The sequence below is a fragment of the Pipistrellus kuhlii genome, unplaced genomic scaffold (assembly GCF_014108245.1).
Source record: "Pipistrellus kuhlii isolate mPipKuh1 unplaced genomic scaffold, mPipKuh1.p scaffold_m20_p_22, whole genome shotgun sequence".
Taxonomy (NCBI): domain Eukaryota; kingdom Metazoa; phylum Chordata; class Mammalia; order Chiroptera; family Vespertilionidae; genus Pipistrellus; species Pipistrellus kuhlii.
In genome coordinates, this window is record NW_023425521.1 from 729,780 (window position 1) to 741,078 (window position 11,299).

General features: G+C 47.5%; 1 protein-coding gene across 2 annotated transcripts; it reads left to right on the forward strand.

Annotated features, from left to right (window-relative positions):
* Positions 1-1,944: 1,944 nt before the first annotated feature.
* On the forward strand, positions 1,945-4,719 carry ATP5MC1 (ATP synthase membrane subunit c locus 1). 2 transcript variants are annotated; one of them, XM_036451443.2, is made up of 5 exons: positions 1,945-2,020; positions 2,595-2,642; positions 3,530-3,607; positions 3,978-4,156; positions 4,517-4,719. In XM_036451443.2, exons 2-5 carry the CDS (start codon positions 2,604-2,606, stop codon positions 4,629-4,631), a joined length of 411 nt encoding a protein of 136 aa, XP_036307336.1. In that variant the 5' UTR covers positions 1,945-2,020; positions 2,595-2,603; the 3' UTR covers positions 4,632-4,719. The 2 variants fall into 2 exon arrangements, with proteins under 2 accessions (XP_036307336.1, XP_036307335.1); XM_036451442.2 differs by having other exon boundaries at positions 1,969-2,090.
* The last annotated feature ends 6,580 nt before the right edge of the window (positions 4,720-11,299 follow it).

Sequence of the window (11,299 nt, forward strand, 5' to 3'; positions counted from 1 at the left end):
GCAAATATATTCTCCCATTTAGTAGGTTGTCTCTTAGTGTTTTGTTTTTTTTATGGTTTCTTTTGCTGTGCAAAAGCTTTTAGTTTGATATAATCCCATTTGTTTATTTTCTCTTTTGTTTGCCTTTGAAATTTAAATTTTATAAGAGGTGAAAGCACTTAACATAATGTTTGCCATATGGTGAGATCTAAATAAACAGTAGTTTGTAACACTGAAAATAAGAGAAACTTGGTAATCTGTTCAGAGGTACATATCCACTTATGCCTGGAAAAGCCACTATAGGAATTCAAGTCTGTGGGATTTCAAAACCCCAACTATTTCCATTATATTATGCTGGCAGGTTATCTTAAGTCTCCTTAATCTTAAAATGTTTTTCTAATAGTCCAGACTCTCCAGATTAGTATAATTTTTTATATTTTTTATTACAGATTTAATGCATACTCATAAATCAAGCTTATTACATATCCCAGAAATATCTATTAATATAGTCTTATTTTCTTCCAATCTTTTTTTCCATAACTTTTTCACAATGCTATACATACAGTCTTGCATTTTTCATGTCTTTCATCATGAAAATTTTCTCAATATAAAGTACTCTTCGGAAACATGATTTTAAATATCTGCTTATATTACCAAGTGAAAGATAGCATAATTTATTGAACCATTTACTTGTTTACAATTTCTTTTTTTTTTAAATATATATATTTTATTGATTTTTCACAAAGAGGAAGAGAGAGGGATAGAGAGTCAGAAACATTGATGAGAGAGAATCATCAATCAGTTGCCTCCTGCACCCCCCCCACTGAGGATGTGCCCGCAACCAAGGCACATGCCCTTGACCAGAATCAAACCCCGGACCCTTCAGTCAGCAGGCCGACGCTCTATCCACTGAGCCAAACCGGTTTCGGCTACTTGTTTACAATTTCGATAAACTCTGCAGTGCACATCTTTTAAATAGAATCTTTGCACTTCTGATTATTTCTTCAGGATAAATTCCCAGAAGTTATATTCTTGGGTCAAAAAGGGTAGTAAGAGTTTTAAAAGGCTCTCAATTCCTCAAGAATTTCTGGATCAAGGAGAATGCACCATTCAAACCCTTCCAATGAAGATTGCCAAATTTCTTTCAAGAAAGGTTTTTCTATTTCATACTCTCAGCAGCAATATAGGAGATTGCCTGGCTCACATGAATAAAAGGAACTCTGCTCTTTTGATAATTGCGAAATGTTGCAATTTGATTAGTGAAGTTGAACGATTTTTCCTTTATAATTCTTTAGTGAATTGCTTACTCCTATCCTTTGCTTGTTTTTCTATCAGGGTTCTGGTTTATCCTTAGAATGTTTTCACAATAACTCTTTAAAATAAAAAACATCTGGTTGCTAGTGCACGACTGCTGAACACCAGCAGAAGCCCACCTGTGAACTTTCGAGGCCAGCGGGCAGCCTTTATTCCCCACGGCGGAAGCAAGGTTTCCACGAATCACCCTCGCGGGGATTGCTGCAAAGGCGTTGGCTCCGCCAACCCCGGGGAAGAGCGTCTCGCGGGATCTCAGCTGTCCTTGGGCCTACGACCCGACTACAAATCCCAACATGCAACGCGCCTCAAGGCCCAAGCGCTTCGAATGAAGTCTCGGTTCCAAGGTCATGTGTCTGTCTGCGTAAGAAGGCGTCCGGTCATCTCTCTCTCACGCCTCTTTCTGCCGCCTTCCATCTTAGTCGCCATTTTGTGCGGGAGGTTATGGAACCTCTGAGTCCCGCCGACTCTATGGTCGAGCATTTCAGAGATCAGCCAATCGGGAGCCAGCTCTCTGGAGAAAACCCCGCCTTTACCCGCAGGGAGGCGGGAAATGCCGCGAAGCTCCTATGAGGAGAGAGGAAGGAGCTGCGGGGAACCAATCAGGAGAGAGGAGTTGAGGACGTTAACCAATGGGGACGCGGGGGGATTGCGGCCAATGAGAGTGGGGGGACCCCGAGACACGTGGGTGGGGGAGCTGAGCTCTGAAACCTAGAGCTAAAGCTGGGAGGTGAGTCAGTCACCTTGAGCCGGGCGAGCGCCGTGGTCTGAGCAAGGGCAGCAGGGCAGCGGGAGTGCAGGTGACTTGGGGCCTGGAGCCAGCGACTGGCAGCGGTGTGGGCTGGGCTGGGTGGAGGGGCATTTGCCCCCCGGGGCCGGGAGAGACGAGGGACATCTGTAGCCTTAACAATTAATGCCGATTACCAACGGAAATGAGCGATTAACTGTCCCGACCTAGGCGGGCGGAGCAGCATGGCTGTGTGACTTGAACGAGGACCCTGCACGGCACCTGCCCAGTGTCGGCCTCCGGGCTTCCCGGGAGACCGTCCTCTTTCGCAACCTTTCCCTCCCGGGGCTCGGGCTTCCTCCCGCGGCTTCCGATCTGCATGACCTTCCTGTGCAGACCGCCGCGCTGGGCGCGGTGGGCCGGGAGCTCGCGCTGTCCCTCTGACCTCTACTGCCGGGCACGGTGCTGGGGAGAGCGTGGTCCAGGGATGGCGGGCGGGGGCGGAGGGGACGGCCGAAGGTCGCCGCTATAAGGAAATAACCAGACTGCCCGTGGAATTTTCTCTTTTCCTCTGCAGACTGGGAAGATGCAGACCACCGGGGCACTCCTCATTCCTCCGGCTCTGGTAAGCTGCGGCTCCCGGGCGCTCTGTAGTGGGAGCCATCCGTGTGTAATGAATGAACCGGGATGACGTTGGCTCTTTGGGGAGGTTGTAGGAGGTGATGCAGTTAGTCCCTGTTTTGTTTTTGTTTTTGTTTTTTTTGGGGGGGAAGGGGTAATCTGTAAACCAAACTGTCTTGGCTTGGGAATGTGGTCAGAGTCTGGATTCGACCTTTACCCCCAGCCTGACCCCCGGATAGAGTGGTTTTCTACCTTGGCTGCTCGTTAAAATCAACTGCGGAGCCTTCGAAAGACCTGATCCCCAGGCTTCACTGGCTCTGGGAAGAAGGATGGATCCCACGCATCTGTGTTTTTTGGAACTCCCAGGTGGTTCCAATGTACAGCCAGGTTTGAGAGCCGCTGCGCTAAAGCGTATGTCAGGAAAACCATGTAATGCAGGGCTCTGCTGAGGTGGCTGTTCCAGGGGCCTCCGAGGGCTTACCGGTCCACTCCTTTCAGGGTGTGTAACAGTGAGTACCGTTTTAGCAAAATAAGACTTCCCCCTTCTGATTCCTTAGGCGATCTAGGCACAGGCCCCTCCTGGTGTGACACCCGTGTGGGTTTTGTTCATTCTGAGATACTGATTAGGGCTGTGCCCGCCGAAGTGAACTTTGGTTCCCAGTTTTAAACAGGAAGGTTGCCACTGCTGACAACACCAGGGTTTCAGGATAGCAGTCTGGTGCAGGCCTAGGGTAGAAACAGGAATCTTTAATTGACCTTGAAATACATTGGGCCTTTTCTGTTCGGAGAAAACAGTAGAGGTCAGAGGGACAGATAGAAGCTCAGCACTTGCGTTTGGGGTGCGGGGGTTCCTTGCCTGACTTGGGGGGACATGTCTTTCTCATTTTACAGATCCGCTGCTGTACCAGGGGTCTAATCAGGCCTATGTCTGCCTCCTTCCTGAACAGGCCAGAGATCCCATCTCAACAGGTAAAGGACTGTGGGCCCTCTTATGAGTTTCTCCGGACAGACGCCCTTCAAGTTAGTTGAGTTGCCTTTAGGCCGAAGTTAGAGAATCTGTGGTGCTTTAAATAGTGCTAAGTACCCCAAGGTGAGCATTGTAGGTGAGAAACTTGCAAAAGTGAGGCTCCCCTAACCCATGCCATTTCCCCAACCCTCTCTGAGAACGGACCCTGAGAGTAATTCCCAGCATGCTCTGCAGCCTGAGCATTTTGTACTTGCCAGGCAGTTTGCCAACAGCTTCAGAGCTCAGGTGGGTGGGGTGAAGGGGGTGGAGTCAGCCACCTGTCCTTGTGCCTCACTATCTCCTTTTTCTCCTTTTTCTCCTCTCTCTTTCTAGCCTTCCTACAGCAGCTCCCCACTCCAGGTGGCCCGACGGGAGTTCCAAACCAGTGTTGTGTCCCGGGACATTGACACCGCGGCCAAGTTTATTGGTGCTGGGGCTGCCACAGTGGGTGTGGCCGGCTCAGGGGCCGGAATTGGAACAGTGTTTGGCAGTTTGATCATTGGCTATGCCAGGTGAGTTGGGGGGGGGGGGGGTCTAGACTATCTCTCGTCGTAAATTCCACCCTATTTGGGGGAAGCCTCGGCAAGAGGAGGTCCCCGAGGCTTCCGGTTTATTCTGTGCACCTCCTGTTTTCCCCGGGAGGAGAGGAGAAACCTCTCTGAACTCTCTGAATCAGAATTTAGACATGCTTCCAACCTGGCTCACTTAAACTTGCCATGGCAGTGCTCTGCTTATCTGGCCAAATCCCGAGGATATATGCAGGCGAGGCCCTCTCCCGGTTTCAGCAATCCCCACTCACCCGACCGACCTGAGTCCTCCACCACCACCCATGCCCTCACCCCTTCCTTTCCTCCGGTCTTTGTCCCCGGCAGGAACCCGTCTCTCAAGCAGCAGCTCTTCTCCTATGCCATCCTGGGCTTCGCCCTGTCCGAGGCCATGGGGCTCTTCTGTTTGATGGTCGCCTTCCTCATCCTCTTCGCCATGTGAGCCTCCGCGGGGTCGCCTACCCGTCCCTGCTGCTTCGATTCCAGGCCTGGTGCTGGGATGTGCCCATTAAACACAGGATTTCTCTAAACCCGTTCGCCTGCGCCTCTGTCCTTTTGCCCTTGGGGAGGGTCTTGGCGGAGAGGCGGGACAAGATTGGGTCCGCTGTTGGTGCGTAGGAACTCCTCAGGCCGAGGGATGTTATTGCCGGGACTATTAAGAACACAGAGGTCCTCACTGTCTCCCGGGGAGAGCAGGAGCCTGTCTAAGTAATAAGTGGTGCTTTTTCTCTTCACATTTAGTGAAATAATATGTAAGATTCTTAGGGGTTCATTTGCACCAAGCTCTGTACCGAGTGTTTTATGTTTTTAGCTCAAAAACCTTATGAATTATAAGTACAGTGATTAGTTTCACAAGTGGGGAAACTGAGGCCTAGGAAAGCAAAATAACTGGTCTGCCCTCACACAGCTGCTAAGGGGCAGGATTGGGGATTCCCCTTTTCTCAGGGAAGCCTAAACCTTCCACTACGCTGTCCCAACTATTTTACTCTTGGCCACCCAACTGAGGGAAACTTGGTCTCAAAGAATTTAGAGATGGAGGTAGGCCTCCACCCACCTACATTCAGCCCCACTTGTAAACTGCATCATCAGTTCACCTTTTTAAGCGCCTAGGTGTTCTTTTTTTTTTAATTGATTTTTTTACAGAGAGGAAGGGGGAGGAATAGAGAGTTAGAAACACCGATGAGAGAGAAACACCAATCAGCTGCCTCCTGCACACCCCTTACTGGGGATGTGCCCGCAACCAAGGTACATGCCCTTCACCGGAATTGAACCTGGGACCTTTCAGTCCTCAGGCTGACACTCTATCCACTGAGCCAAACTGGTTTCGGCAGCCTAGGTGTTCTTGAATAGAGCAAATGAGGCACACAGTCTCTGTTCTTGGAGGATTTACAGTCTTAGCTTTGCTAGGGATAAACGGTGTTTTGGGGGGAGGGGAGGAGGAGCAAACTAACAAATTGCCTGAGAGCTTCACAAAAGTCTGCTCAGCAGGCTCTCCACTTGGCCAAGGTGGGGCTGATAACCGAGGTAAGAGAAAGAGAAGCTGATACACCCACACCTGCTGCTCCTGTCAGCTCTCGCAGGAGCAAAACGGGCAGCGTGAACACAGGAGCTGGTAACCATGGTTATCTCCAATTGGGTGGTTTCAAAAGGAGTAATAACGTACAAGTGGGACCCATTTTGTGAAAACCTTATACCTCAACCTGTTGCAAAATACCTGTGAAATAGTGAAACCAAAAATATTCCTCATTAGTGTTAACTCCGAACATGTGAATCAATAAAGTTGATTCGTAATTTATATGCAATTTGAAGACAGCCATGCAAGTACCCGTATTTAGGTGCTAAGCATCCCCCTGGAGTCTTGGAGAAGGCAAAGAAATCTAAGGTCCTTGCTCGGAAGGAATACGCTATCAGCAGAGTGGATATAGTGGTGAGCGATGCCTCCGTTAGGGAATGTGTGGATACAGAAGCTCTGCTGTAGAAGAGGAAAAGCAGAGACCAGTGAGAGTTGCAGTGCTGTCAGCTGGCATTTGAGCACTTGTATGTTGGCTCATTGCTGAGCACTTTCCATGAATAACTTCCAGCTTTCCTCCGAAGCCATTTCATAGGTAAGGAAAATGGGAGGCCCAGCTGCTGGTAAAGCTGGGATTCAAACTCCAGAACCTGTGTTCTTAGCACTGCTAACTTCATCTAAGGTGTGTACTAGTTGAGTGACATGCTCAGGATCAAGCAGCAGACCAAGGATTCTAATCCAATCCATAGAACAGTCATTCAACAATCATGATCTGGCACAGGACTGCTCAACCTTGGCCCATTGGGGCCGGGTAATTCATTGTTGTGGGGTTGTCCTGTGCATTGGATGACAGCAACAACCTCCTCTTCCCCGTCATGACAACCAATTGCCAAGTAGATATTGATAAATGTCTCTGACAAATCACTTCTAGCTGAGAACTACTGGTCTACCATAACCTGCTGCCTGTCCCCAGCCTCTTCACCTTAAGCAACTAAAGGCAGGGCCCAGGAATCCCAGGGCCAAAGAGGAGGAATGGGACTGGGGTTAAACTGGCAGCCTGGGTATCACCAGGGGAGCCGTGGATTAACTGTTAATACCGTTATGCAAACGGAACTCAGTAACCCTTTGGGATGTCAGGCTGGCATCCTTGCCAGGTCACTACCCTCTGCTGGTAATCAAGGAGCAGCCCCCAGGGAGGTGGCTGCTTTTTTCTTCCTGCAAAGCTCCAGGAAACATTTTTACTACGAGGGCAGTACTTTCCCTCCCAGTGGGCCCCAAACAGCCTTGGGATTGCTTGGAAATCCAAGTCAGCAAATTGGAAGTGTGGTTAGCAGCCCATGGAGCCCTACAGGGTCAGAGAGAATGCTCCCCCTCCCTCACCCAGGCTAGTCCGTCAGTTACCATTGAAGCTTTTATCTCGGGCCTGTGGTCCATGCACGGAACCATTTTGCTTAGTGGCAATTATTTGTGAGTGGATACGGATGTGCGTTGTTCTTGAAAGAGAGTCCATTGTTTTCATTATGTTCTCAGGGGTGATGACCAAAAAACAGTCATCTCTGCATTAGGAGTTCGGCATGCTAGCGAAGAGTATGGACTTAGAAGTCAAAGGAGTGCTGAAGCCGGTTTGGCTCAGTGGTAGAGCGTCAGTCTGCAGACTTAAAGGTCCCAGGTTCAGTTCCAGTCAAGGGCATGTACATTGGTTGTGGGCACATCCCGGTAGGGGGTGTGCAGGAGGCAGCTAGTTGATGTTTCTCTCTCTCAACAACGTTTCTAGCTCTCTAGCTCTCTCCCTCTCTGTAAAAAATCAATAAAATATATATATATTTTTAAAAGTCAAAGGAGTATGCCAATCCTAGCCTAGCCACTTCCTAACTGGGAAGTTAATTATCCCCCTTGAGCCTTGATTACCTCATCTGTATAATGGGAATGAGAACAATTCATGGTGGTTGTGACAATTAAATGAGATAATATAGGTAAATATATGCAAATGATGCATGTAATAGTTATGTGTATAATATCAATGAGATCTATATCAAGATGTATTGAGATATGTGATAATATAGGTATTACTAAAATTTTAAATATAACTATTCCTACTTATAGTCAGAAGTCTGAAATCGCCCAGTCCACGTTCTAACTTTTCCTTTTAGTACAGAATGTATGGCCTCGGTGGGAATTCATCTTTCCCTGGCATTGAGCCCAGGACAAAGGCTGGCCCTGGAGGGGAAGGATTCTCCAGAGAGCACTGGGAGACAGGATTTGGGGGAAGGGGAGAAGAAGGATCTGAACAGTGTATCTTCAGAGAGGGTTGAGACACAGCAGTGACCTGGACTCTAGGATGCTTGCTGGCCTCGTCCTTGGGGAAGGGCACTTGCCAAGTGCCATGGGCAAGGCACTACCAACTTTATTGCATAAAAAGCTCAATGCAGCCCTAGCTGGTTTGGTTCAGTGAATAGAGGGTCCCCACAACAATGAATTATCTGGCCCCAAAGGATCCCACAATCAATTCTGGTCAAGGGTAGGTGCTTCCGTTGCAGGCTCCTCCCTGGTCCAGGCCCTGGTTTGGGCTCATGCAGGAGGCAACCAATCGATGTGTTTCTCTCACACTGATGTTTCTAGTCTTTCCCTCTCTCCCACTCTCCCTAAAATCCAATGGAAAAGAAAATCCTCTGGTGAAAATTAACAAAATAATTCAATAAAATAAAATAAATAAAAAGTTCAATGCAGCCGAAGCTGGTTTGGCTCAGTGGTAGAGCGCTGGTCTGCAGACTGAAAGATCCCAGGTTCGATTCCGGTCAGGGGCATGTACCTTGGTTGTCGGCACACCCTGGTAAGGGTGTGCAAGAGGCAGCTGGTTGATGTTTCTCTCTCATCGACCTTTCTAACTCTCTATCCCTCTCCCTTTCTCTCTATTAAAAATCAATAAAATATATATAAAAAAAAGTTCAATGCAGAGCAGTCCACTCCTGGGGAGGGAAGCAAGAGGCTTGGCTCCTCTTACTGCAGGAAGACCACTGGGTTGTGTCATGCACCCCCAGAGGGCATCAGAGGCTCCAGAAGCCATACTCTTGCCCTCTGGCGGTACAAGATTGGTGCTCCGTGCATCCTGCCTAGAGGACATTATCTGCAGGAGCTAGACCGGTGAGTAACCAAACCGCTAAAATAAAAAGTATGTGCCATAAAAAAGGTACGAATTGCTCCAGAGGATGGGGTAATTAAAAATGACTAATAATAATGTGCCTGGAGGTCTTAGGCTTGGCCGAGAAAGTCATATTCCAGCCAGCCTTGAAGGCGAGTCCTGTAAACGTAATGAGAGCTAATTATTGAGCATTCACTCCGGCCAGGTATTGTGCGCATTCATTATCACATTATTACTTGTTTAGAGCTCCTATTATTTTCCCGATATTACTGATGAGGGAAAGAGACTGGACAAGTTTAATAACTACAATTCCCCCCGGTAGAGGGAAAGGCTATTCCAGGGAGAGGAAATCGGAGCAAAGGGGGAAAGAAGGTACATGGGCAGGAGAGATGCCAATGAGCCGGATAGTGCTTGCAACTTGACAGAACATTTCTGGAGATGTCACAGTTAATCCTCAAAACAAACAAACAAACAAACAAAAAACCCTGAGAGGTTGGAAATATCATCATTCTATGGATGCAGAAGTTGGCTAACATTAGATATTTGCCATATGGTACAAATCAAAAGCTTGATCCTTCAGATCTAAGGTAAGTGTTCTCTGTTCATTGCCCCCTCGCTAACGGACCTTGTACTTGGAAACAATGGTCCAGCAGTGAGGAGGGGACACGGAGGAGTCCTCTCCCCGGGAGTCCAGAGCGGGGCCTCTGCAGTGCGGAGCCATGGAGGAGTGTCCGGAGGAGTGTTTTTCAGTGTGTGAGGCTTTTGGACCATCTTACTAAATCAATACCCAGGCAACATTCAGAAATCCATTAAGAATCAATAAAACACACCGTTTGAATAGTCAGATGCACAGTATAACATTCGAAAGGCATAAAGAGATAGATTTCTCCATCCCTTCGGCACACCTTGTCAGCAACTAAATCATCCAGAGGCAACCCGGCTGCTTTTCTTGTGTACTCTTTCTGAGATATGCTAGCATCTGTATTACAGAACGGTAAAACGCCGTGTCAACGAATCATGAAATTTGTATAAAATATATAGTTTTTAAATATATTTTTATTGATTTTGTACAGAGAGGAAGGGAGAGAGATAGAGAGTTAGAAACATCGATGAAAGAGAGAGTCATCGATCAGCTAGCTGCCTCTTGCACATCCCCTACTGGGGTTATGCCCGCAACCAAGGTACATGCCCTTGACTGGAATCGAACCTGGGACCCGTCAGTCCCCAAGCCGACGCTCTATCCATTGAGCCAAACCGGTCTTGGCTGTATAAAATATTGTATTGATTCATTTTGCTTCATGTTACGTACCTAAGCTGGGCCAGGTCCTGTGCTGGATTCACAAATACTAGTATATGGTCTGGAGACCCAAGCGTGTGTGTGTGTGTGTTGGGAGTGGGAGCAACAGTTACCAAAGGACAACTGGGATAAGGTAAAATGCGGTAAGTGAAATGCAGGCAGCGTTGATGGTTGTGACAGTATGACCTAGTGGTTAGAACTTTTTCTCTGGAGTCAGGCAGATTTGGCGTCCAGCCCTAATTCTGCAGCTTGCTCTCAGTGTGACCCCTGTAAGTGACTGAACCTTTTTCCATCGGTCAAAACAGACTAAGAATAGTACTTACTTCATAGGATCTTTCAAGGGAATAAGACAAAGTATACAAGGAGCTTGACACATATTAAGTCTCAATAACAGCTAAAAAAAAAATCCCCACAAATTTTCAGCTATCAATAAATGTTCGTCATTTTCATTCAAGAACACAGTCCCTGCCGAAGCTGGTTTGGCTCAGTGGTAGAGCGTCGGTCTGCGGACTGAAAGGTCCCAGGTTCGATTCCGGTCAAGGGCATGTACATTGGTTGCGGGCACATCCCCAGCAGGGGGTGTGCAAGAGGTAGCTGGCCGATGTTTCTCTCTCATCGACGTTTCTAGCTCTCTATCTCTCTCTCCCTTCCTCTCTGTAAAAAATCAATAAAATATATTTAACAGCCGAGACTGGTTTGGCTCAATGGATAGAGCGTCGGCTTGGGGACTGAAAGGTCCCGGGTTTGATTCCGGTCAAGGGCATGTACCTTGGTTGCGGGCATATCCCCAGTAGGGGGTGTGCAAGAGGCAGCTGATCGATGACTCTCTCTCTCATCGATGTTTCTAACTCTCTATCTCTCTCCCTTCCTCTCTGTACAAAATCAATAAAATATGTTTAAAAATAAAATATATTAAAAAAAAAAAAAAAAAAGAACACAGTCCCTTACTGGAAATCACAAAGTTGTGAAAAGTGGGCGTTTGTGTGTGTGTGTGTAATTTTTATCTATTGATTTGAGAGAGAAAGAGAATCATCAATATTCATTGGTTGATTCTTTAAAAAAAAAAATTTATTGATTTTTTTTGAGGGGTGGGGAAGGAAGATAAAGCAACACTGATAGGCTGCCTCATGCATGCTCCCTTCAGGGGATGGAGCCCGAAACCCA